Here is a 27,289-nt window from a genome sequence, read left to right on the forward strand (position 1 = left end):
GCTAACCTGACAGAAAGTTGATATCGGAAAGTCTCGGCGGAGAGCAGCGCTGGAGCCCGGAAGCAGGGCGGGACCTCTGCTCTTTATAAACATGGCCGTCAAGTCCTTCGCAGCGTCAGGTACTGCGTTGGCTGAATAGTTGGACTTTAAGGAAGTAACTGGCGGGGGTCTTATGCAGTAACAGGTGTAAAGAAAATGTAGGCCATTAAGTGTCGCATTAATCTATTCTAGCGGTCATATATCTGCGTGGAAGCGATACTGACAAACTTCATTTAGTAGTTTGCGCTAGCTTAGCTATGCGAGCTAGCGCCGCCGTCTGAACGGTAACTTCTGTCAACTTTTTCCCAGCCAGCCAGAAACTGTCTGCTTATCGACATGGAGGGGTGTCGTCGTTCACCCGGAAAGGCTCGATGAATATTTCACACTCGGACGGCTTGGATTAAGTCAGCGACGGGGCTGAGCGAAACTTTCCTGGATTTATTTGTTTCCATTGCTGGCAGGACCAGAGCACTTGTTCATTTTCTGCTTGAAGACCAGTAACACTGCGGAAATAAACAATGTTTTCTGGCAAGCCCATGAAAGCAACCTTCAAGTGTTATCTTCCTCCTGCGCAGGTATTTTTTTTTTTAGTATTTTATCAGAGATTGCGAAAGGGTACATTTTGCATGCATGCATAATATTATTGTCATTTAAGTAAATCTAAAACTACTTCAATCTGAACCTCTCCTGCTGTTTGCAGTTGGTTGCAGTATTGGAAAGTAACTTCTTACTTTCCCTAAAGTAGCTTCCCGTTTTTGTGCTTTGACTTGTACATTTAAAATGGAAACTTCTTTATTTTGTTCGTGGGCTTGAAAACTTTCTATAGAAGTGAAAAGTCGACATTCAGCAAAGTTGAAGTCACAGTTAGTTGCTAATATGTTTTTTTTTTTTCAACAAAAAGTTGATGACAGGTTCCCATTCATTTATTTTTTATTTCATTAAAATAAACCACGCCATCCAAATTCTTGCTGAAAATACAGAATTTCTTCCTCATTCATTAAATTATTCAAAAACAATTATAAATGCATGGACCATTACTTTGGGGAAGGTTTTGTGCTTAATAAAACTTTATGCTTTGATGGAGAAATGCGGCCATTCCTGGCATTCCTTTATTTTTATGATGATTTCAAAACTGCGCAAGCACATTCTTCTTTGTTTATGTTTATGGTTTTTAGGAGATAATAGCGGATAAGGGCTCAAAGAAAACCAGAAATCAATATCAGTCAAGAAAAGTCCAGGCGGTGCATTTCTATTTTTAAGAGCTTATTGAAGAGTTACTTCTTGTTTTAAATTACTTTTATTTTAGTTAGGCATAGAATATTTTAAAAATATCACTAGAAATAGGTAACTTTTAATTTGTTACCCAGTTGATAGAAATAAATACATCCATATCGTTCCAATACTATTGATGTCAGGTGACAGTCGTGGATCTTCGGTTGCTAAATTAATCTATTTTATATTCATTTCCTAACCTTCGCGGTTTTGAGAAGAAGAAAAAAAACGTCGCTATGTTCGTTTTATATTGTATGTATTCCAGAAACCCTTGAGTGAATGAAGGCTGTAATTAGTCTTGTTTTGTAAACTGGTGCAATGTTTTTCCTCAGACAGCTTGGTCAAAGGGTTTGTTTACAGACGCCGAGGAGCAGCCCAAACAAAAAGTGTTTGTCTGGGAAAGGACAAGACACGTGTTTCACTTTCTTGATCATTTTTCATACTGTCATATTTTAGAAAGCTAGTAACATCCATAAAGTCTCTGTGTTTAAAAAGCACATTTTAACTCCCTTACTGGATTTTATAGAAAAAAATCTCATCTCTTTATTTTTTTCATTAATTTTGGATATTTAAAATGCTGCTGCATGAACAATGTGAGGAAAAAAGAGCATCTGTAGCTGAATGTAATAAATCCATGGTAGTTGTGTGTTATGAGTCTCACTTTAAGTATTGTGAGCTGAACTGAACCCAAGTGCGTCTAAATTATTTCAACTTTCCGGACCAAGTTCAATTTCATTTTTATGTTTAATACATTTTGACATTAATTGTGATGCTATGTGACATAGTAAAGAAGTATCAACTCATCATGTTTCTAACCCTGATGTTCTTCTCTGTATTTTCCACAGAATGACGTGAAGAACAATATTGAACCACCTGTAAAGTTGGAGCCCAAGTTCCTCCCAGGTTAGTTTGTCTTCTATGTTTTGAAGAACTGAACCATATTTCAGCCAATCAGTTTAGATTTTCAACAAGGAAGTGAAGTGTATCAATGTCTTAATTAAAGATGGTCTTTATCTGTCCTGTCTACAACTTCTCTTTGCTTAGGCTCACCAGCAAGCATGATGCATGCTTTTTTTTGGTGTTTTTGATTTAGTGGTAAAAAGTTATAACTTATAATGAATAATCGGGATATTCATTCATGAGGTCTGATCAGATACGGTTAATCTTAAAAGCCGTTTGTGCTTGGTTTGGGTAACAATTAACTTTTGTCTAATATACATTTCAAGGTGAAAACAAGCAACCTTGTAAACACCTTGCAAAACATTTTCCTTGCCAGTAGGTTCCTTCTATGAAAAATCCCACCAGTGATTTTTTATTTTTTTACTCTTTTTTTTTTTTTTTTATCTTCAGCTATGTCAATTTTAACATACCCATTTCTGTCTTCACTTCTTTGATGTAGCACTCTTAATCCAATGGTATGTGATAAATATCCTCTTTCTCAAACGTACTTCCTTAAACTTGCATCAGCAGCACAAATGAGTTTTCTTTTCTCTTAGCTGCCCTCTGAAAAGCAATACTTGTGACAAAAATTGACAGATGAAATCTGATATTCTAAACCAATTCATTATTTTGACTCATTTTCTTACTGGCAGCTTTAATCTGCAGGGCCTAATTAGTAGTACAAACCACATAACTTGCTGCAGAGAAGTTTTTAAAGGCATGAGGTGTGGCTACCATGTGCACAACTCAAAAGTAGTTATTCCAGTTTACACAAAAGCTTTTTACTTGAAGTGGCATAAAAAGGATTAGGTGGCCTTTAACTGTAATAAAGTGAGTCACACTATTAAACAGGAGCGTAATGCTGAGCGTAATGATTTCTTGTCTTAAACATACCTAATGTTTTCACTAGATAAAGAATCTTCTTTTTCATAAAATATCTGCTGCTTATGAATTGCAGTTAAAACAGATGCACTGTCTTAAGACTCAAAGTTTTTTTAGTGATCGATTTAGTTAATTTTTGGATATGAGGTTGTAGTGCTGGGTTCTTTCTGTGTATGGTTGTTTGTCCTGTTCTCTCTGAGTTGACCTGTAATGATCTCATAACCTGTCTGGTGTGTATTCTGACTCGTTCCCAGTGCATGATGGAAAACAGGTTACAAAGCGATTACATCATTATCTGCGTCCCAAAAAATAGTTTATAAGGATAGTGCATCTGAGTGTTGTCTTTAAAGAAAGCAGTCAAATATTTTTTTTCAATATTTTGGCATTTATCAAATTAAAATCAGCTTCATTTGCCTAACTGATGGGATTTTAACTGGATGTAATTTTGTACTTTACATTTTTGAAATATTCTTTAGTCACATTTTGCATATAACAATGTATTCGGTTGTCAGACCACATTAGTTTTTATTCGCCTGATACTCTGAAGGTATTTGCGCAAAATGGGTTTTGTTTTTGTGTCGCCCGAGTTTGCAGACAAGCCAACAGGTTTTATTCTCAGCTTCTTCATTTTTTTTTTTTTTTTTTACTGCATGCTTTTGTTTGGCTCCTTTGAAGTGGTGTTAGTGACTCCACCCAGTTCCCCAAGCCCGAAGTGTTTACTGGTCATGTGATGGACGTAGATCGTGTTGCTCTTTTACGATTTGTGTTATAATAAATGTGAAAAGGCACACGGGGTTTATAGTGCGAAGACCCATAACGGTTAAAAGACTGATTCAGCAGGGAAGGGTGGAAACCATCCGGCTCATATGTGGACATATTTTTGATGCTGCATGTGTGTTATTTGACCTTTGACTTCTGTTTTTGGTATATGTGACTCTTTTTTTTTAACCACAATATTCAAGATATATATAAAAGATATATCTATGACTCAACCTTTTTTTTCTTGGTTGCATGTTTGCATTTTACTCACGTGAAGAAAATGCATAGTGAAGTTATTGAAGATACTATTTTCCTGCATTCTTAGATTTGAGGCAATGTCACGTTCTAGGGGAGTAAAAGTCTGCTGCACTAGTTGAGCTTGTTTGTGATGAACTTTTTATACAGAAGCTTGTGAAAACCTGTTGAAAGTTCACACAGTAGTTTTCATAAACTGAAATCAGATAATCCAGGGTGAACTACTTTTATTTGCTTTGTCAGAGTGAAGTCTGTGCTTAATCTAAGAAGCAGATGTGTAACTTGTGTGGGATTTGATTTGACAGAAAACAGAGCAGAGGTGGCAGCATCACAAAGATTGTTAGCTATGACAAGCCAATTGGCTAAAGTTTTGCTTTAATCTATAGTTTTATGTAGATTTTCTTTTGAGGAAATTCATGTCACTACGTCAGTTTTTGCAAAGAACTTAAAGAAATGTAATAAAATCAACTTAAAGAGATGCAACTGTTCTTAATTTTCACATAACATGTCTACTAGATATCTGAAGTGCAATAGGTTCGATAAAAGCAAATTCTCCATTCTAGATACATTTTACCGAAAATTGTTCTGTTTTGAAAACTGCATATCTGAATATTTGGCAGGTCATATATCACTGTTAAAATGAAGCATTTGCTTTTTGGGAGTTTTTATGTTTTTACTCCTGGAGATTAATTTTCCTCCTTTTTATTTAGCAAATATCAAGTTTTGAGATTGGTTAATAATGTAAAATATTTAGGTCATTTTCTGTGGAGTGATCCCTGAGATGATGATGATGATGTGAAGCGACAGTGTTGTAAGTTGTACATGTAATCTAATATGTTGGCATGGAAATTTAGCATGGATGGATGAAGTTAAAAAGTCACTTTTTGCACCTCGTTTTTTAAGGTTCACCTGTGATGACGCTGTAATGAAGAAAGGGCAGGTAGCCTGTCAGGACGCTTTTATAATCCTCCTCAGATTTCCACGTTGGACATCTGCAAGTCAATGTTTGTCATGAGTAACATACCGACTTTTCATGCTTTGCTGAAGAATTTCACAAATAAATTTATGTGCTGCTTGGATTTATCAAACAACTTAATAATGAGAGCTCTGACAACTGCTACACGTAGCGATGTTAGTTACTTCTAGCTTTTGTAAAACATTGGAATAATTGTTTGTCTGCTTTGTCATGCCTCCTTTTACTTGATGATTTATTTTATATATATGGCATGGACTACTTTTTGTCTCGAAACAGATTTTCTTCTTCTTTCTTCGTCTTTGTCGTGTACTTGTTTTTGTTTATTCTTGAACGCTCCATAATTTGCTGGATTAAATCGTAGCTTCAGACTGTATTTAAATTTTGGTGGTTTTTTTTGTCTTTCGTCATGTTTTTCTCAGGAGAGATAATCGTAAATGAGGTGAATTTTGTGAGGAAGTGCATCGTCAGCACCGACAGCAGCCAGAGTGACCTCTGGGGGAGGTTGATATGCACCAACTTTAAGGTTTCTTTTATTCCTCAAGAACCTCCGCCTAAGCAGGTATTTGTTCAGACTTTTTTTTTTTTTTTGCGGCCATTAAGTTTTGTTTATATATGAAAAGTCTTGCAGCATTTTTAAGACTGCTGCAGTCGAATGTTGAGCTTGACTTAGTTTTTATGTCTGATGTATATTTTTAGCCCTTGTAAACACGACCTTATTTATACATCAAGCTCATTTAGAAAAGAGGAAGAAATACTTCCTTTTTGGTGATGGCACAAGAAGTGAGAGCTGACTTCATTTCCATGTATGCGACAGATTGTTGGCCTGAGACAAAATGGAGCCTGAGCATAATTCAACAACACAGCAAGCGGTATTTAAGTGTGTGCATATTTTAATTTTGTTGTTTTCACTGTAGAAATCCCAGTTGTCCCACCTCCTACTTGGACAGCAAGACATCTCCCTCACCTGCCTTGATCAAGTAGTAACAGGTACAACAGAAAGTACAGATGCATGTTCTGTTTTCTTATTTATTATCTAAAATAACCTTTCAAAAAACCCTCCTCAACTAGAGAGTGAAAAATTGAAGTAAAAGGGTCCATCTTGTTTTTCATTACTGCGTGGGCATCTTAGCTTACTGTTGTTTTTCCTGGTCAGCAATCTGATATGATGTCAGGGTGAATGCAGTGTTCAGTTGCACTGCAGCCTGGCTTACGTTTCTGTATGTACGGCATTGATGCAGTCTGCTGACGCTGCAAAGGCAAACGACCAGAAAACGGTTTGTTGAGTTACAGTGAGTCAGATTTTCATTTACTCAGCTTGTTTTTCAACCGTTTTACATGAGCACGTGACATCAGATTTAAAAAATGAACAAATTCAAGCATTTTTAACCAGTGACCCTACATTTGTAAGACTTTATACATGAAAACTTTCTGTTTATGCCTTAAAACATCCTGCAAGTCATACTGATGTTCATACTCTTGATAGTGCTTCGTTCTGTTGAATACTTCTCTCTCTCTCTCAGTTAATGATACAAGGGGGAAGAAGAAAGTGTTGGGTTCCAACCAAAAGCTGAAGTTCAACCCAATGGAGCTTATTCTGTACTGCAAAGACTTGCGTGTAATACGATTCTGCTTCGACGAGGCTGGGCCTGAGAGTGCCAAAAAAGTGAGTGAAATTGAGTTTTACTTCAGTCTCTGTGACAAGGTTGCTTCTACAACTAGGTGACTAGATGTATTTGAATCATCTAAACTGGTCAGTGGAGAGGAAATTTTATTAAAATACAAAAAATCTGTTTTTCAATCAGAACATATGGAAGCCAATACAGGTAATATTTGTTCTAACATTTTTAAGTAATATAAATGCCACTCGTGCATTAAAACATAAATACATCATCAGCAGGGTTTGGCTCCTTATTCTCTTCTCTAGAATACAAACTTTCAGGATAAAGATCTTCATCGAGAAAAGAAAGTTGTATGTATGCAACTTTCTTGCATATGTACAGGAGAAAGGTGTCACTTTTCTTCCTGTTTTTAAAGATGGTTTAATATTTAACAGGAGGTGTAACCTGGACACCAAAACCACAGGACCGCATAATAAAACCATGCATTTAAGCAACACTTTTCTGTTGCATTAAAAGAGAATAAAAAATTTGATGACAAAAATTCTATACAAACAGTTAAAACCATATATTTTTATACTCTTCAAAAATACTTTTCTTTTTTTCCCCTTACAGTCTGACGTCAAATCAGATTAAAGTTTTCCTGGTTTAGGTGAATAGGATTACAAAAAAAAAATTTGATTTAGTACATTTGTGCACATTTCACATCAAAAAGCATTTTTCTATGCAATACGAACACGTCTTGATAAACGATACGATGGCTTGTAGAGCTGAGTAATATAATTAAAACATGATTTATGATAATGTTGCTCAATGTTGCAATGATGATATAACATACATGAAACAATAACAGTTCTACTGTCTTCTTACTTTGACTTAATTTCAAACATAGATTTCAGCTAGTGAGTAGTTTATCCAGCTTCTGAACTAAAGCAAAATGCTCTGTTTTTATTTCAACAGCTTGGTTTTATTTACAAAGTTACATCTGGCTACACCTACTGTTTTGGAAAGGAAATCACTTGTAGTTTCTTAATGACTTGACCAAAACATCTTGATTTCCTCCAAAAAATGTGACAAAATACATCGCAGACATGCAGAGGCTGAATGCATGGACCTTATTATCTAATATTTATTTGCAATTTTAGTATTGTCTAGTCATTTTATGATGAGTGTAAATTTCTTCTTTATTGTGCAACCCCATTGACTAGATGTGTATAAATACATGAACAGATAAGCGTTGAACTTTTAGTTATCTGGATTTTGTACTAAAACATCATTAAGACTGGTAGAAGTCTAAAATTATTTTCATCCGATAGCTCAGAGGACTGCTTTAGTTGTTTGTTTGTTTTTTGTTTTTTCACTGTTTTATGTAAATTATGATTTATGATGTTTTAATACATCAATGGGTCTTAATTTAATTTGGAATCAGCAACGTAAAAAGTTGTTCAATCATCTTAGGTCTTAGTTTGGCTTATTAAGACCTCTGGCTTTCTTTCATTATTAAGACAGAAGCAGGCAGAGATCATGAAAACTGACTGAAAAGAGGGCAAGTTAGGCTGAATTAATGTCTAGGATGTGTAGAAAGATGTTTAGTGTGTGTAAATAATCTGTTAAATACTCAAGTCTTACATTTGACTCTTGTTTAAGATTAACAAAAATAAACTAGTCAAAAAATAAGTAGCTTTTCCTTTACCTGCAGTGTATGATGATTATCTTTTTCTCAATTAAGTTTTTGTTCCTCTTGTCTTTTTCGTTCTGCTGACAAAGATTCTCCTTTCAGCTGATTTCAGCTTTTGAACTCTGCATATGCACAGTCAGTCTCTATCAGTGTAACCATCAGTGTCACTGTGTACTACAACAACGTCACCCAAATCTGTTCTTACAGCTGTGTCACATTCCATGTGAGTGGAAGTGACTGATTTTGCAGGATGTGTGTTCATTAGCTAAACAACAAAGGGACATTGAGAACAATGCTCACTCAGGGTGAAGGAAGTAGAATTTGATCCTGGTAGTTGGAGGAACTGGCAGTGCGAGCCAGCCTCATCTCCAACAGAGTGAAGCGCCAAACAGATGTTTGTTTTCTCCACATCAGTTCTCAGTTTTGGGGATGAATTCAGGCTGCTGTGATGCAATACATGCAGCAGTTCCCATCCTAAAAATCTGCAAAATAACTTTTTAAAGAGGGGGAAGAGTTTATTTAAGAAACAAAAATTCAAATGAACTCAAACGTTAAGAAAAAAAAAACAAAAATCTTTTTTCTATGGAGCTGTAGTGAAAGTTTGAGTTGCAGAAAAATTTGGTCATTTGAACTTAGTGTATAATGCCTCCAGCTTCTTACTTGGGAGCTTCTTCACAAAACCAGTGGATTATACAGTACATTTCCTTACATTTATTTAAATAGCTACATGTCTGTTGTCATCTGGGAGTAATTTTACCTCAGGTATTGGAGCAGCATATATCTACGCCACGGCTGACAAATTGTGGGGTTACTGCTTTGAACAGAGAGGCATAACTTGCTATTTAAACGTCACTTGTTGCCAAACATGCAGTTGTTAGCGGTAGCTTTACGACAGTATAAAACAGCGAAATGTTTCCTTTAGCGTTGGGCACTAACACAGAATATGTCTGCCCTCTCTTACTGTTTGGGTTTATTGATGGACACCCCGTCTGTGTAATTACAGTATGGACCTAAGACGAGACCCGGTTCTTTTTTTTTAACCCTTTGACATAGCTCCTTTTTTTCCCTCCCATAGGAAATTACAAAGCAGGGAGCTGCCTTTTCTCTATAGACACACACACACACACACGCACACACACCCACCCCCACACACCCCTACACACACACACACACACACACAGTCTTTCTGTGTCCTCTCGTGTTATTCACAACTTTACTACTGAATAGACGGCTTTGTTAGACTCCGGTAGAACCTCTTTCTATGGCTCTGCTGGAGTCTAACAAAGCTCTGCTCAGGCCTGTGAACCCAAAGCTGTGTCTTACACCCAGACTTTTGCTTTTTTAGGGTTTATTTATGGCTCTGTTTCTATGAATAAAGCATTTTCCTCTGAGTTCTTTGTAGTTAGAATGAGCCTGGCTTTTGGATCTGAGCTGAAGTCGTCTTTAAAAACAATAATTAAATTGTTCTATAGTGCTACTGCTGTGCAGTCCTGCTTTAAGTCGCTTAAGGTATTTTTAACTTTTCTGAATATAGGTTTGCCTTGCCATTGCCCATTATTCACATCCAGCTGATCTTCACCTGCTGTTTGGCTTTGAATATCAAGGACTAAGATATCACCAATCTAAAGGTAACAATAAACAAATATTACCTGATAGATTCTTTTTTTAAGTTTGCATTATTTTTACAGAACTAAATGCCTGTTTTTTTATTTCCAGGGGACCTTGTCAATGGCTCCAACCCAAATGGAGGAATACAGACGCCAATGTTTGACCGCCCCTCTGACTGGGATCGAGAGATTAAGAGAACTGGGGCTTCCGAGTGGCGGGTTTGCTCCATCAATGAGAAATATGCCACCTCTGAAAGGTTTTCAGATCATGTTTTATTTGTTATGTATAAAATATCAAACCATCTGGCAGATGACTTAAGATGGGCGACTATTTTTTTTTAAGGTTCTTTCCACAGATCAATTTAACTTGCATTTCTAGGTTGTTTAGAAAGCGTCACATTGAACTAATTCAGCTGACATTGATCCTTTTATTTTATATAAAGTCCAAATTAAACAGCTGAGAGATGTACACACCTCCATTATCTCAGAAAATAACCAATGTTGAAAATACTAAGCTTTAAACAATAGTTTTGAATCGTTTTTAACTCACTATTTGAAATGCTAGAAGGTTGTTTAGAGGATAAAGAGTGTAAAAGGTTCCTGTTGTGTGGTGGAAAATTGCGCCCCTTGTTTTGAATTTCTCATCCTTGGTATAAAACTCATGTGTTGTCTCTGCCTGGCAGAGCTTTTCATCCAGACCTGCTTCATTATTGATTGTCCTATAAGCTCTCTGTATTGTGGACAATATATGAGTAAACCTGATTGAGTGATTTCACCTGACAATGTTTGGTAAAATTGTCTTTGCTACAACATTTGTTTTCTGAAGATGTTTTACTTTAGTTTTCTCTTAACTCCTTCAGTCTTCCAGAGTACATTGTGGTCCCAGTTTCTTTGACAGATCAGGAACTAAAGCAATTATCATCATCGTTTAATGATGGCCGTGTCCCTGTAAGTAAAATCTGATATCTTTACTGATTATGCGCTCTTTTATAAGCTCAAACTATTAGTAAAGTTTAATTCTGTTCATTTAATTCAAATTAGTTCCTGCTAATACAAAATTTCATGTAGTTTATAATACGTTTTTTTTCTTCTTATTTTTCTTGTTTGCAGCTGTGGTGCTGGAATCACAGGAATGGGAGTGCTCTTGTCCGCATGGCGGGTCAAACAGAACCCCTGGCTCAGAGGAAAACTGAACTGAAGTAATACAAATCTATCTGCTTCTTTTACTTGGTTAAGGTCAATATTAGTGTTTATGAGCGCTAAAGGCATTTTTATAGATACCAGAGTACATCTTTTATTTCTTGTCTAACCTCCACCATATGCTTATTTCCAAACTTTTAAGACATTTGACTTGATAGTTATTAACTGGAAAATGGCATTCGTCATGTAGAGTGGTTGTGTTTATCTGAGATGTTAAACCACTCTAGGTGCTAAATTGTTGTGCAATTTAGTGTTAGAACTGTATCCTGACAATTTAACTTATCGTCCGTCTTGTTATGTATAGGATCTTCACGGCGATCACTAAAAGCCATCCGCAGCGCCGAGAAGTAACCTTTACAGATCTGGACAGGAATCTTCCCAACATCCAGGAGATCCAGAGTGCCTTCGTTAAAGCCAGACAGATCTGCACTTTAGGTAAACTGTCTACTGACGACATAAGTAGCTTGACATTAGTCTTACGTAACCCATTGATGATGATGATAAATCAGAAATAAATATCTGTTCAGTGGAAGATTGTGCAGAGTTTGGAGATTTGTTTTCTTTGTGCAGATCCTTTTGAGGAATCAGAGGAGAGATGGCTTTCATCCATTGAAAATTCACGATGGCTGGAGTATATCAGGTACGCAAACAAGCCAACGTCACTTCAAACTGGGATTTTTATCTGTACGAAATTATTTACAGAAAAATAGCTAATGGTAAGAAACAATTAATTCTACCTTTATTACGCTGCCTTTGAGCTTTCTTAGTGGTTAAAAGTGAAAGAGAAAAGAATGTGAATTTTATATAAAAGTCTAAAGCTCATATTTCTAGACCATTTATTTAGAAATGTTTTTTTCTTTTGTATTTGTATTTATTTTTGCTGTTTCTGTTTTTCTCGGGGCCAGGATGTTTTTAAAAGTCTCAGCTGAGACGGTCTACAACTTGGATGGGAAGAATGTCTCTGTCGTCCTTCTTGGTAATTCTCATTCATCAGTAGCGAATACACAATTTTTGTACATTTTATGCGAGTAATGAGTTGCCTTTGAATATGTTTTAATTATTGTTTTGTTTTTATTCTTGTGCAGAGGAAGAAGACAGAGACCTGAACTGCGTGGTGTCCTCCTTGGTGCAGCTCATGTTGGATCCTCACTATCGCAGCCTGAATGGATTTCAGAGTTTGGTGCAGAAGGAGTGGGTGATGGCCGGCCATCGCTTCCTGGACAGATGCAACCATCTGAAGAAGAATGACAATAAGGAGGTACACCTTTCAATTTAAAATGCTGCAGTCATGAACATGTTCAGATATTCTTGGTTCTTCTCACTGGTTTATTTCCCTTCTCTTGGTCACAGTCTCCATTGTTCACCTTGTTCCTGGACTGCGTGTGGCAGCTGACCAATCAGTACCCGGCAGCATTTGAGTTCACAGAGGCCTACCTGACTGTCCTGAGTGACAGCATGTGGATCCCTCTCTTCAGTACTTTCCTCTTCAATTCTTCTAAACAGTGTACTCAGCTCTTACAGGTGAGAAATTTTACATTTACTGAACGTTTGTTGGCTTTCATGGATGCATTCACAGGCATCGGCATGCAACAGTAATGCTGTTTCAATAAGTATTTTAAATGTGAAATATAATGGAAATGAGAATGTATTTATGTTAAATTACATTCAATCTAAAATGTTATTTCCGTATATGTTTTGAATCCTTTTTCAAAACTAACCAGCCTTAAGACGTGTTTATTTATCCAAATGATACAGTGATACACAAGAAGTTGAATACTATAATGATTAGCTTGTGTCCATCAAAGTAAGCCCACATAATGAAGGTCAGATATTATCTCTGTACCTTAGTTTAATTTAACCTTTTCATGTATAATTTATGATCCTTTGTCAGGATGTTTTTTCAAAAGGGTTTTTGATTTTCTTAAGGTATAAAGAAGGTAGGGAAAAAAAATAGTAAAAAAAAAATTTTTTCCAGGTGATGAGTTGTAATTTTCTCAAAATACAAAGTTTTTATTTGGAGAGTACACTACCTGGCCAAAAAAAAAGTCACCACCAAACAATGGTCACACTCTTTAATATTTTGTTGGACCGCCTTTAGCTTTGATTACAGCCCGCATTCGCTGTGGCATTGTTTCAATAAGCTTCTGCAGTGTCACAAGATTTATTTCCATCCAGTGTTGCATTAATCTTTCACCAAGATCTTGTGTTGATGATGGGAGAGTCTGACCACTGCGCAAAGCCTTCTCCAGCACATCCCAAAGATTCTCAATGGGGTTAAGGTCTGGACTCTGTGGTGGCCAATCCATGTGTGAAAAAGATGTCTCATGCTCCTTGAACTACTCTTTCACAATGTGAGCCCGATGAATCCTGGCATTGTCATCTTGGAATATGCCCGTTCCATTTGGGAAGACAAAATCCATTGATGGAATAACCTGGTCATTCAGTATATTCAGGTAGTCAGCTGACCTCATTCTTTGGGCACACAATGTTGCTGAACCTAGACCTGACCAACTGCAGCAACCCCAGATCATAGCACTGCCCCCACAGGCTTGTACAGTAGGCACTAGGCATGATGGGTGCATCACTTCACCTGCCTCTCTTCTTACCCTGATGCGCCCATCACTCTGGAAGAGGGTAAATCTGGACTCATCAGACCACATGACCCTCTTCCATTCCTCCAGAGTCCAATCTTTATGCTCCCTAGCAAACTGAAGCCTTTTTTTCTGGTTAGCCTTACTGATTAGAGGTTTTCTTACGGCTACACAGCTGTTCAATCCCAACCCCTTGAGTTCCCTTCGCATTGTGCGTGTGGAAATGCTTTTGCGTTCACAATTAAACATACTCCTGAGTTCTACTGTTGTTTTTCTTCGATTTGATTTGACCAAACGTTTAAGTAATCGCCGATCACGATCATTCAGGATTTTTTTCCGACCACATTTCTTCCTGGAAGACGATGGTTCCCCACCATCCTTCCAGTTTTTAATGATGCGTTGGACAGTTCTTAACCCAATTCTAGTAGTTTCTGCAATCTCCTCAGATGTTTTCTCTGCTTGATGCATGCCAATGATTTGACCCTTCTTAAACAGACTAACGTCTTTTCCACGACCACAGGATGTGTCTTTTGCCATGGTTGTTTAAGAAATGAGAAGTTACTCATTGCATCAGCTGGGGTTAAATAACTTGTTGCCAGCTGAAAGATAATCGCCTATGCAGTACTTATCCAATAGGAGGCTTGTACCTATTTGCTTAGTTAAATCCAGGTGGCAACTTTTTTTTGGCCAGGCAGTGTATATAGATGTAGATATGTAGACATGTACATTGATATCTATATTTATTTACATATAGAGAGAGATCTATATAGATATATATCTATACTATATATGTATACATATATGAGAGATTTATATACAGTACAGACCAAAAGTTTGGACACACTTTCTCATTGAATTCAATGAGAAAGTGTGTCCAAACCTTTGGTCTGTACTGTATGTATAGAGAGACATATTTCTCTACTCTCTATACATAGACATATATTTATCTATATATCTATATATATAATATACATATATCTACATATCTATCGATCGATCGATAGATATAGACATCTATATACATGTCTACATATCTACATCTATATATCTACATATCTCTCTATAAATAGAGAGGGGTAGATTTATAGATATTTAGATTAATATCATATGTAGATATATATAGATTTATATATATTTATAGACAGAGAGACAGATATATATATATATATATAGAGAGAGAGAGAGAGAGAGAGAGAGAGAGAGAGAGAGAGAGAGAGAGAGAGAGAAATTTAGATATAGATATCTATCTTATCTATCTTTATCTATTTATATAGATAAATTTAGATTTAGATATTTATATCTTGCCCAGAAAGATAAATAGTTTTTAAAATTTTTCCCAATTTGTATAGGTTTAGACTTCCAATAGGCTCTTTCTGTTGCACGTTGTTTACATTTTTTTTCCCCAAATCTCCCTTTAATTAATAAATGTGGTTGTCTTATTTTCTGTTTAGAATTAGAAATAAAAATCTTACACTGGATGAACATGAGTACTGATGTTGTTGAACGTGGGGGAAGCCGGAGCACCCGGAGTGAACCCACACCTACACGGGGAGACGTTTCCCACCGTGTAGTCCTGGCTTTTTAATATTAAAATGTCCAATTAACAACAACAGTAGCTCTTTTTCCAATTACCGCCAATCACCCAACCCACACATGGCCCCACCTCCCTTTTAAATCTAATATACTAGAGACATAAAGTGATGTCTACGCTGGATGGACTTTACATCTGTCTTTGAACTTGCGCAGAGATGTTGGAGATAAAGCCTTTTTGAGACGCTTCCACAGTGAAATCTTTTTCATGGGGCTCTCTTCTTGTTCAGCAATATCATTCTGCTCAGCTGACTCTTCTACTGCTTGAGTGTCTAATTCCTGAGATGTTGTTTGGATTACATCTTCTTTTACTGTAACCTTTATCTGTGGATTGGATGTTCTCTGTTTTTTCATTAGACCACTCTCCCCTTCTGTGGAAACTATGGGAACCTTACCCGTTACATCTTCTGAAACTTTGCAAGGTTTTGTCTGTATTTGCTCAAAAGCCGTGTGGGGGATCTCTGGTATTATTTCAAAATCAATTTTTGGTGTCTTAATGTTTTGGACTGTCTCTGTTGGGTTTATAATGGTTTCCAGTTCAGGTTTCATTGCCATCTTTCTCTTTTTCTTACATTTAGATTTAGTCAATGGCCTTTTCTCATCTGGCTGGTCCAAAATTTGTTGTGTTTCAGGGACCGTTTCGTCTTCAGTCGCCTGCTGCAGTTTACCAATGACTGTTTCATTCCTATAAATCTCAGTTATGATGGTAGCTGTCTGATCCCCAACTATTTCCTGTATTGAAACTTGTTCTGTGTTTTCTCCAGAAATATTTTCATTACTGACAGCTTTCAATTCAGAATCAGCTTTCATTGCTAACTTTCTCTTGTTCTTACGTTTTGATTTCTTTGATGACCTTTTCTTCACTTCATTATCCCCATTTTGTTGTGTTTTGGAGATGATTAGCTCTTCTGAGATTTGCTGGGGTCTAGAGATAACTGTTTCAATCATATCAATGTAATTTATGATGGCAGCTGTCTGATCCCCAATAGTTTCTGCTATAGAAACTTCTTCTTCAATGTTTTTTCCAGAAATGTTTTCTTTATTGAGGGTCTCCAGCTCAGAGGCAGCTCTCACTGCAGCCTTTCTCTTGTTCTTATGTTTAGATTTCTTTATTGGCTTTTTCTCATCATGATGGTCCCCATTTTGTTGGGTCTCAGAGACTGTTGCTTCTTTGATCGCCTGCTCAAGTTTACCAATGACTGTTTCAATCATATGAATCTCATTTTTGATTATAGCTTTCCGATCCCCAACCGTTCCTGGTATAGAAACTTCTAGTTGTTCACTGCTTTCTCCAGATACTTTATCAGTGTTGAGGGTCTCCGGCTCAGAGGCTGCTTTTATTGCTGCCTTTCTCTTGTTCTTACGGTTAAATTTCTTTGATGGCTTTTTCTCATCTTGCTGGTCAAGGTTTTTTGGTGCTGTGGAGACTGATTCTTCTTCAGTGATCTGCTGTGGTTTACCAGTCACTGTTTCATTTCTATGAATCTCTATTACGATGGTAGCTGTCTGATCCCCAACTATTTCTGGTATCGAAACTTCTTGTTCACTTTTTTCTCCAGAAATGTTTTCATTACTGATAGCTCTCAAATCAGAGGCTGCTCTCATTGCTGACTTTCTCTTGTTCTTATGGTTAGATTTCTTTGATGGCTTTTTCTCTTCTTGCTGGTTCCCATTTTGTTGGGTCTCAGAGACCATTTCTTTTTCAGTGATCTGCTGTACTTTAGCGATCACTGTTTCTTTTGTATGAATCTCGTTTTTAATGGTGCCTGTCTGATCCTCAACTGTTTCTGGTATAGAAACTTCTAGTTGTTCATTGTTTTCTCCAGATACTTTATCATTATTGAGGGTCTCCAGCTCAGAGGCTGCTCTCATTGTTGACTTTCTCTTGTTCTTACGGTTAGATTTCTTTGATGGCTTTTTCTCATCTTGATGATCCCCATTTTGTTGCATTTTAGAGACCGTCTCTTCTTTGATCGCCTCCTGTGGTTTCCCAATTTCATTTGCGTGAATATCATTTTTGCTGGTAGCTGTCTGATCCCCAATTACTTCTGGTACTGAAATGTCTTGTTTTTCACTGTTTGCTCCAGAAACCTTTTCATTACCGAGGGCCTCCTGTTCAGAGGCAGCTTTCATTGCCGACTCTCTCCTGTTCTTACCTGTAGATCTTTTGAATAGCTTGGTCTGCCGATCCTGATTCCCATTCAGTTGTGTTTCAGAGGGCTGTTTTCTTAGCAATAAAAAGAGCTCAGTTTGTGTTGAAATTGTTTGATAATCTGGTTTGAATTGACATCTGGTTTCCAACACATCCATCTCAGTTTGCGTTGAAATCGTGTGACGGACTGGTTTTAATTGATAGCTGTTTTCTTGTACATCCATCTCCGTTTGTATTGAAGCAGATTGATAACTGACTGGTTTCTGCTTTGGGCTGTCTTGGTAATCTGTCTGAGTTTGAACAGAAACCATTGAATTGTTGCTTTGTTTTCTTTCTGAGAGTCTTTTCCTCATCAGATCTTTCTGCTGTTTAAGTTTAGCATTTAGTTTCTGATTTATATCGAACATCTCCTCAAGCTGTTTCATTAAATATTTCTGTACTTCGATATTTTCCAATTCAGACTCCTTAGATTTGACAAGACACTTACACTTTGCCTGACTTGTGTTTTCAGAAGAGTGGGGCAAATTCTGAATTTCAGGTAAACACTCTAGTTGAACATTTTCTGCTGTTAGATTATTAAGAACCTCAGTTAAATTCTCTGTTTGGATGTTGTCCTTGGGCTTAACCGTAGATGGATATTTCTCCCCTTTTTGATTGAGCGTCTCCTGCGGTTTGAAGATGGATTCCTTTTTGGTGGCTATCTGTGTTGTAGAAATCACTGTCTTCTTGGAATAACTTTCCTTTTTCAAGGAAGCTGCTTCATCATGCTCCGGTGCTGGCATTGAAACATTTTGTTTTTCAATATACTCAGCAAAAAAACTTACATCTATGCGAGGTTCGGACTTGGGGAGCATCTTCCAAAATGTCTTATTTCCGGTGCTGGGCAAAGTTGCCTGATCATTTTGTTTTTCCGGCAGAGGACCATTATTGATGTCATTGTTTTCAGTAAAAAATGCAAGGTCTATGCAAGCATCTGACTCTGGGAAAGATTTCCATAACAGTGGCGTCTTCTTGATGCGCTTCATCTTCAATGTTTGTTTTTCCTCTTTTTGATCCACTTCCTTCTGGGATTTGGAGATGGATTTCTTTTCGCCGACCAGCTGTGTTGTAGAAATCACAGGTTCCTCTTCGCAAATCTCCTTCTTTAAGGAATCTTCCTGATCACCTTCTTCTTTAGGCAGAGAAGTGTCCTGCTTTATAACATTTTCAGCGCCAGACTTAGAGGGCTGTTCCTTCTCTGGAATCTCCTGCAGTACGGATTCCTGTTTGGTATCCAGAGTAACATCTTCCATTCCAGTACTTTCAGCTGAAATCTTTAGATCAGCAGGGGCATGTTTCTCCAACCAGATATGAAATGGTATCATTTTCTTCCTGTTGCGCCTTGTCCTTGGTGGCTGTTCCTTAGACTTAGAGGGCTGTTCCTTCTCTGCTATATCTATTGTCTCCTGCACGCCAGTGGTGGACTCTTCTTCACTGACCAGTGAATTGTTCTGCTTTTCAATATTTCCTGCAGAAATCGCCTGGTCAAAGGGGACGTGTTCCTCCGACCAGGTTTTAAATGGTACCTGGTTCTTCTCATTGGACTCACTCTCTGGTGTCGGTCTGTCCCCTTTTTGATCCACTGTCTCCTGTGATTTGGAGATGGATTTCTTTTCGCCGACCAGCTGTGTTGTAGAAATCACAGGTTCCTCTTCGCAAATCTCCTTCTTTAAGGAATCTTCCTGATCACCTTCTTCTTTAGGCAGAGAAGTGTCCTGCTTTATAACATTTTCAGCGCCAGACCTAGAGGGCTGTTCCTTCTCTGGAATCTCCTGCAGTACGGATTCCTGTTTGGTATCCAGAGTAACATCTTCCATTCCAGTACTTTCAGCTGAAATCTTTAGATCAGCAGGGGCATGTTTCTCCAACCAGATATGAAATGGTATCATTTTCTTCCTGTTGCGCCTTGTCCTTGGTGGCTGTTCCTTAGACTTAGAGGGCTGTTCCTTCTCTGCTATATCTATTGTCTCCTGCACGCCAGTGGTGGACTCTTCTTCACTGACCAGTGAATTGTTCTGCTTTTCAATATTTCCTGCAGAAATCGCCTGGTCAAAGGGGACGTGTTCCTCCGACCAGGTTTTAAATGGTACCTGGTTCTTCTCATTGGACTCACTCTCTGGTGTCGGTCTGTCCCCTTTTTGATCCACTGTCTCCTGTGATTTGGAGATGGATTTCTTTTCGCCGACCAGCTGTGTTGTAGAAATCACAGGTTCCTCTTCGCAAATCTCCTTCTTTAAGGAATCTTCCCGATCACCTTCTTCTTTAGGCAGAGAAGTGTCCTGCTTTATAACATTTTCAGCACCAGACCTAGAGGGCTGTTCCTTCTCTGGAATCTCCTGCAGTACGGATTCCTGTTTGGTATCCAGAGTAACATCTTCCATTCCAGTACTTTCAGCTGAAATCTTTAGATCAGCAGGGGCATGTTTCTCCAACCAGATATGAAATGGTATCATTTTCTTCCTGTTGCGCCTTGTCCTTGGTGGCTGTTCCTTAGACTTAGGGGGCTGTTCCTTCTCTGCTATATCTATTGTCTCCTGCACGCCAGTGGTGGACTCTTCTTCACTGACCAGTGAATTGTTCTGCTTTTCAATATTTCCTACAGAAATCGCCTGGTCAATGGGGACGTGTTCCTCCGACCAGGTTTTAAATGGTACCTGGTTCTTCTCATTGGACTCACTCTCTGGTGTCGGTCTGTCCCCTTTTTGATCTACTGTCTCCTGTGCTTTGGCGATGGATTCATTTTCGATCACCACTGACGCGTCCTGCTGTTTGATATTTTCAGCAGAAGTCTTTAGCTCCTCAGGTGCGTACTGCTCCAACCAGACTGCAAATGACACCTTCTTCTTCTTACGCTTGGGTGGCTTGGGTGGCTGTAATTCCCTCTCGACAATGTTGTTGGATGCAACCTCTTCGACTCTAGGCTGGTTGGACTCCATTATAACCTTTGCTTGTTTCAGGTACTAAGCTAAAATCACTTCTCTATAAACTCAGTAAAGATTTCACGTTAAACTTGATGTCAATCTCCAAAGAAATGTGCACCAAGCAAAGCTGAAAATCTTACTGCGAACTGCTAAATAAATTCTCACGAGAAATGTATCAACAACGGCTGCTAAACGGCTGTGATGAAAGTAGATCGATGTGAGGAGCTTATATAATCGCTGCTGATGTCAGAATTCTGCCTTTGGAGTTATATTGTGATGTCACATTGTGATGTCACAGTTTCCTTCGATATTCAGAGTGAGCTTGTCTGATGGATTTTTTATTAACACGGCGGATGCGCGCGCAATGTGACTGCAGAAAGAGTCAGAGGGCTTTTAAACTGTCACTGGTTGCCATAGTTACCCCCCATGAACTTGTTGTTTTGACATTGGTTAGCATGTTGTCAGCGTAGCTAGCCTAGGTTACTACAACTGTTTAAAATTGAGTGATAAAATAAGTTATGCTACCAAATTGACATTAGGAAACGGGATACTGTATTTTACTGTATTTTCCTGCTTTTTCCTTGGTCCAATAGTGACACTTAGTAGTCAACGTATGCTTTTATTTTGAAAAACGGCATATTTCTTATTCGTGTGTTTTGTGACATGCTGCACTTCCTGTTTGGGTCTAGCTGGGGTTTTTTTCTGAGAGAAACTGTTGTTTTATTTTGAAGAACTTGGAGGCTTGTACCTATTTGCTTAGTTAAATCCAGGTGGCGACTTTGTTTTTGGCCAGGCAGTGTACATCAGTAGTATTGGTATTTAGGGGTTACTTGATGCCACAATATGTTTTTTTAACCTGCAAGAGTCGTCTACAGTGGAAGGAGGGACTGGATATTCCTGAGTTGCTTTTTTGTCTGTCTGTCATATTGGATTTATCAAAAATTTTCTTTAACTTGCATTGGATGGCCAGTAGTTGATAGTGTATTGTATGATGCTCTAGTGTCCATTTCAGTGATCTGTGTGCATTTATAACATAAAAATCCACAAGAAACACAAGAAAGTGGCTTTTAGATGGCTGTCCACTGCAGTGACCCCTATGCATGTGAGGGTTAATTATTTTAGTTCATATTGTGTACAACACACATGGTAATGCTTTGTTTCCTTTGCAGGACTTTGCGAAGAGCAAAGCCATCTCTCCAGGAGAAAACCATACAGCGTTCTTCCCTCCTGTGTGGAAGTGGTCACAGCAGTTCTCCACCAAAGATCAAACCCTCTTTAATAACCCCATGTATGTTGGGAAAGGGGCTGCCTGTGTTCAGAACGGTGAGGTGAAAACCTTCCAACGCACAAAGGTAAGCAGGGGGCTGCTGCTAGTGTAACCTTTGGGTAAACCAATTAAGAGTTGGTGTAAATGCACTGAGATTGACTTTTTGTGAAGCACATTCAGAGAGTAAGCAAAACAAATGGTTAAAGAGCCATGTATGCACCCAAGTTTCTTCCATGTTAGGGACAGGCTCACAATTACTTGCACTTGTTAGCAAATCATCTGAATGTGCATGAAGGATCTTTTTATTTCTTCCTCATTTAATTTTTGCAGAGACTCTGAAGAAAACACTTATTCATGCATGATGAAAGCTCTGTTTATCTTGTTGATCCAAGGCTGAGATTCATAGATTTCTCTGTCTCCAACACATAAAGAGTCAGCTGTCAGCGTTATTGAAATGTGACACAGGAGGGTAAAATGTGGAGTTTTGGGAAAGTGAACTGTGTGTGTGTTGACAGCTGTAACGCAGAGCTATTTATTCCCTTTCTTTGCATGTCATGTGATGTCTGTGTGTTCTGTGCTACGCCTTTTTTTGCTTCATTAATTCACTAGTTTTATAATCTGCTGATGCCAACATAGCTTTAGATATTTTAATTTAATCTGATATATATGTGAACTCTTTCTGGTGAGGTAATTGGATTAAGTGAATATGATCCTCCTTGCGCATCAACACAAAGTCCGATAGAAAACTAGTGCTGCAAATTAATCAAGCAACCTGTTTGAGCTGCTCCACAAGCTTTCACATCGGTAAGATATTCTGTAATAACCGAACCCCGCCCTGAAGCCAAGGCCTTTCCAGTTGTCCTTTGGTTATGCTCCGATGAATCTAAGCTGTTCAAATGGCTCAGAAGCAGCGAAAACAGAACAACAGAGTCAGTCCTGATGTTCTGGATGAACTTTACAGTTTCTAAGATGTAAAAATTATCCACTTTATCTACAGATTATTTTACTTTTCTTTTGCATTGTCCATGTTTTTTGTTGTTGTAATTCTCCTTCAAGAAATTTAGATTTAGAATTTTTCATAGGTATAATTTTTGCTTTTGTCTAAATTGTGTGCACTTCTTTGAGTTTTTCTGTGTTCTGTGCAATACCGTGACTTTAAAACTTATTCAGTCATTCTTTTCTATTCATTTAACCCAATCAGCTAAAAAAAAGTGACATTATATTTGATTCAGTTTATCATGAGGTTAAGTCTGTCGCAATAAGTAATAACCAATTAATTACATGATTAAAATGAGCTTAAAAATTTTTATTCTTAAGGACAATTTTGCTTTTGGAGATGTGCTAATCAATTTTATTTAGTTTTGTTTGCAAGTGGCTTTTTGTTTTTTTGCTGGTAAATGCCTTAAAGTTCCAGTGTTAAGTTTCTTACACAAATTTGCTCAACTGGAGCACCATTATCAGTAATTCTTGAAAATGGTCTCAAAACCACAATATTATCATTTGTCTTAATTACTGGGACAATTTATTGTCTAGCTAAATTAATTACTGCGACAGTTTTACATGAAGGACCTTAAATTAAAGTTAGAGCAAGTCCTCTATTGTGTGGCATTAGAACTTTTTTTGACTAAGAAATTTTAAATAATCTTGGGATCTTCCACCGTTTGACCTAAATCTATTCCCATGTTCTTTCTCCAACAGAAAGCTTTCAGTTCTACGATGCGAATATCAAGCACATCACAGCGTAACGGCGTAAAGAGCGAGGAGGAGACGCTGCCGCGGCGGGGCTCTCTGGGGCTGAAGGCCGAATTCTCCCCAGTGAAAGACGAAAGCCCATCAGAGCGATTCTTCAGGGACTGGTTTTCTCGCCCTGCAGACCAGCAGGGAGTCCTGATCCCCTACGTCCTGCCCTCACACGTGGTTCTCTGGAAGTTGTTCTTCCTTCGCTGGGTTCCTGAAGCCTGCATCCCACACGGAGGCCCCGCCACCGTCTACCACAAGGTTTCCCAACTGGTTGATGAAATTGAGACGCTGCAGAACAAGCTCAGGCAGTACAAAGGTCCCAGTCCACACAGCACCCCCGTCCCGAGCCCAGGCGGACCCCCTTCTGCCCAACGGAGGATGTATTTCAAGGCCAGTTCTCCAGATGACCCCCCAACTTCACCCAACGTCCTTAACTCATCTTTTCCTTTCAACCCTGTGGGAAACCTGTGCCGGCGAGGCGTTCCAGGGACTCCGATTAGCAAATTTTTGAACGGAGCGAAGACCTGGCTGTCTACAGAGACTCTCGCTAACGACACTTTCTAACGGATTTTTGTAACAACGGATCACATTACTTTCCATGACCTTTTACTAAACTGTCCATACGTGTGCTGCTGACGAGTTAAAAATAACCCTTGACTGTTTCTAAATTTACAGACCTACATTTACTAGAATTTGCACCATTGATGCTGCTTTAAAGCTGAGGTTATTTGTTTGGGAATTAAGTCATTGACTCTTAGAGGAATAAATTAGGATCCTTTTAGATGCATCCTTCTTATTGGCCAGTACTTTTTCTGCAAAGTCTGTGGAAAAAACAAGCATTTGTATAATATGCATAGGTTTTTCTTGAGCCTTTTAGTCCAGCAAATATAAATGTACTTTCTCATATCCTTCTATACCATAACTCTGACTAAAATTTTGAGATTTTATTTCATAATATACCTTTACCACAGAATTTAAAGTTCCTCCTCCAGGCCTTCCATATAATTTGCTGTGGATTTTTAAGGCTTAAACATCTTAAAGTAGAATTGTAACTGTGCTTTTCTTAATAGGAAAACAGATGTGTGAAGTGAGGGAATACTCATTTTTAATGCAGCAGCAGTGATGCAATTCTATGGTCATAGATTCTAATGTTCCTGCCTGTTTTACTTTATTAAAGGCATAGAAAATCTGTCACAGTTGACAATAAATCAGCCCAGTGGTTAAAACAGAAACTATTTAAATGTAATTGGATCTTGAAGCGATTTGCTGTAATGATTTTTAATAGATCTTTTGCAACCAATGGTGTGGGATCAGGGCCTGACTTTGAACATGTTCAGACGTTGTTTGTGTACGTTGTGGGAACGAAAATTTGTGGTAGATATTTCCTCTTCTGCTTTGCAGGGGGGTTTACTAAGCTGTTTTGTTTTTCTCTTTAGATGCCTTCTGGTAAAGGCACTGAGAGGAAACCCGGTGAGGGCAGCTGAACGAGTGAACAAATGATAGAAAAGGGACAAATTTTTTGAGTCAGATCAGTTTCTGGTTTAATAAACTGGGTAAAGTCGCAGAGCCATTGACGATGGCATTTTCAAGGCGTCTCATTGACATGATCTGAGCTAACATATCTTAATAAAAATGCAAAGTTCCTCCAGAATTTGACATTCCCAGCACACGAAATTCATTGTGCAACTACAGCAAAAGTCTAAAAGAATTAAATGCTTGTTTAGTTCAACAGAAAATATATTCCTGAACATGCTTTGATCATTATCTGTAAAACAATTGAAAACCAGAAACGAAAGTCCGTTCTATTCTCACAAATGATAAAACTCACATTCTGTGATTTCCTTCTTGCTTTAGACTGTATACTCTTAACATTATTTCTCTTTATTAGCTGTGGATCAACAACACTTTGGAGACTCGCCTGTAGACATAGTTTAGTCTTTATAATGAGAAACCAGCACTGTCTAAAATGTCAAAGGAAATGGTATTTATTTCAAACCACTTGCCACCTTTTTATTTTCTTCCAAAAGTGCATTAATACTGCATAACTAGATTAACTGACGACATACAGCAATCTCTTCATTCTTCAGCAATAACTAGTTCAGGTGTTTCCTATAATGTTTTATATAAGTGCAAACCTGCTCTCCCAAATGCAATTATTGCACTTTTTCCTCCCCCAGAATATAGAATGGAGTATTATAAGGCAACTGTTGAATATAATTTTGGCAAATATTATAAATACTGTATATTTGAAATGTTTGTGTTCATTCTGATTAATGGTACTAAATAACTCTTTATTCTTGATTTAGTCTTTATATTTTAAGGAGATGTATTTATATGCAGTTTTTCCACTAATTTACATTGTTGCACTCTGCTGTAATCGTATGATGAAGCAACACATTGTTTCAGACCGATGATCAGCAGATGGATTTATTCACTTATGCAAATGTTCTCAAAGAGGGACACAGTTACTTCTGCACACCCTTTGTGCCTTTTATGAGGAAGACTGACTGTTCTTTGTAACTATATTCTTACTCTGTTGAGCTAATTTTGTTTCTAATACTTGTGACTTTGCAGAGCTGTAAATGTACTAGAGTTCAGGGGGTTTGCACTGAAGCTGTTTTTGCTAACGAAACAATGTAGCTCAATTATGTATACCAGCAGCAAATAATTATACTAGTTTTCAAATGGAATGGTGGTCTTGTTTTTATTTTATTGAGCTCTTATAAAATCAAATAAAATTTTATTTGTACAGAACATTTCAGCAACAAGGCATTTAAAAGTGCTTTCTATCATAAAAGCACAAATAGAAAGTCATAAAACACACAGGGAACAATTGAAACATTACATTTAGTCAAGTGCCACTGTTTGATTCTTCATTGATTGTTTCAATTATATTAAATAAGAGGGGTCCTAGGATTGAACCTTGGGGTACCCCACATATGACTTCTGTCTGCTGCATTATAACTAAACTTATCAGATTTAGTCGGTAAAAATATCCTGGCCTATATCGTATCAGGGAAAAACACGAGTATATGTCAGATACAAATATCACTAATCAAACTTTATGTAGTAGTTAGGTTTGCAAAGAAATTAAATCAGCAGCTGACTTGCCATAAATTTAGATTTGTGCTTGCTTCAGTTTAAATAGACCCAATTGAAATCCAGAAGCAATTTGGTTTATGTTATGTAGTAAAGTTCTCAAAATACCAAAGAAAAACTACATAGCTGTTTTTCAGATGAAGGAGAATCCTATGACAGTGCAGTGAGATCTCCACATTTGGTTCCATCTATTACTAATATTTTTATAATAATTCTAAGGACAAACTGAAAGAATTACCAAATGGGTCAAATATAAAACTCAAACTAAAAAAACTGACAAAACTGTTTTCTTAGTTTATAATGTTGCCGTTTTCCAGCAGCCATGCTAGCAAACTGATTTCACAGAGTACTGTGTTACTGGGTTCGCCCATTAGCTGTAAAATACAGTCTGAATAAAAGAAAACTGGAGTTTTTTTGGTAACGGAGAACTGGAGTATTGGTGCAGGATGTTAGAATTGAGTTACTGTGGGCTGCACACGGCTACCTCACAACAACATTATCCTAAATCCAGTGTATTTTTCTCCCACTGTTTCGCCAGCTGTCTGCTGGACATGCCATCAGAACCTCAGTGATGCCGTATTTGCTACAAATTAATGAATTATTTTTCAGTTTAGCACTGTTGTGGGTACAGTTTTTATTTTCTAGCTGGATTTACCCAAAACCTCAA

General features: G+C 37.7%; 1 protein-coding gene across 1 annotated transcript; it reads left to right on the forward strand.

Annotated features, from left to right (window-relative positions):
• On the forward strand, positions 1 to 26,213 carry mtmr10 (myotubularin related protein 10). The gene is made up of 16 exons (XM_032560709.1): positions 1 to 614; positions 2,157 to 2,214; positions 5,542 to 5,681; positions 6,037 to 6,109; positions 6,643 to 6,785; positions 9,951 to 10,044; positions 10,133 to 10,280; positions 10,884 to 10,971; positions 11,134 to 11,222; positions 11,528 to 11,658; positions 11,794 to 11,863; positions 12,129 to 12,199; positions 12,309 to 12,481; positions 12,574 to 12,744; positions 21,686 to 21,868; positions 23,482 to 26,213. The coding sequence occupies exons 1-16, from the start codon at positions 558 to 560 to the stop codon at positions 24,085 to 24,087; spliced, it is 2,295 nt and encodes a 764-aa protein (XP_032416600.1). The 5' UTR covers positions 1 to 557; the 3' UTR covers positions 24,088 to 26,213.
• The last annotated feature ends 1,076 nt before the right edge of the window (positions 26,214 to 27,289 follow it).

The sequence above is a fragment of the Xiphophorus hellerii genome, chromosome 4 (genome assembly GCF_003331165.1).
Source record: "Xiphophorus hellerii strain 12219 chromosome 4, Xiphophorus_hellerii-4.1, whole genome shotgun sequence".
Lineage (NCBI taxonomy): Eukaryota > Metazoa > Chordata > Actinopteri > Cyprinodontiformes > Poeciliidae > Xiphophorus > Xiphophorus hellerii.

What these genes read in the sequence shown, in the direction of transcription:
- mtmr10 (XM_032560709.1), top strand. Translation starts at nt 558, where the DNA reads ATGTTTTCTGGCAAGCCCATGAAAGCAACCTTCAAGTGTTATCTTCCT. An exon ending in GGCCTGAGAGTGCCAAAAAA is followed by an intron (nt 6,786 to 9,950) that starts GTGAGTGAAATT and finishes TTCTGAATATAG; the next exon opens with GTTTGCCTTGCCATTGCCCA. An exon ending in TTAATGATGGCCGTGTCCCT is followed by an intron (nt 10,972 to 11,133) that starts GTAAGTAAAATC and finishes TCTTGTTTGCAG; the next exon opens with CTGTGGTGCTGGAATCACAG.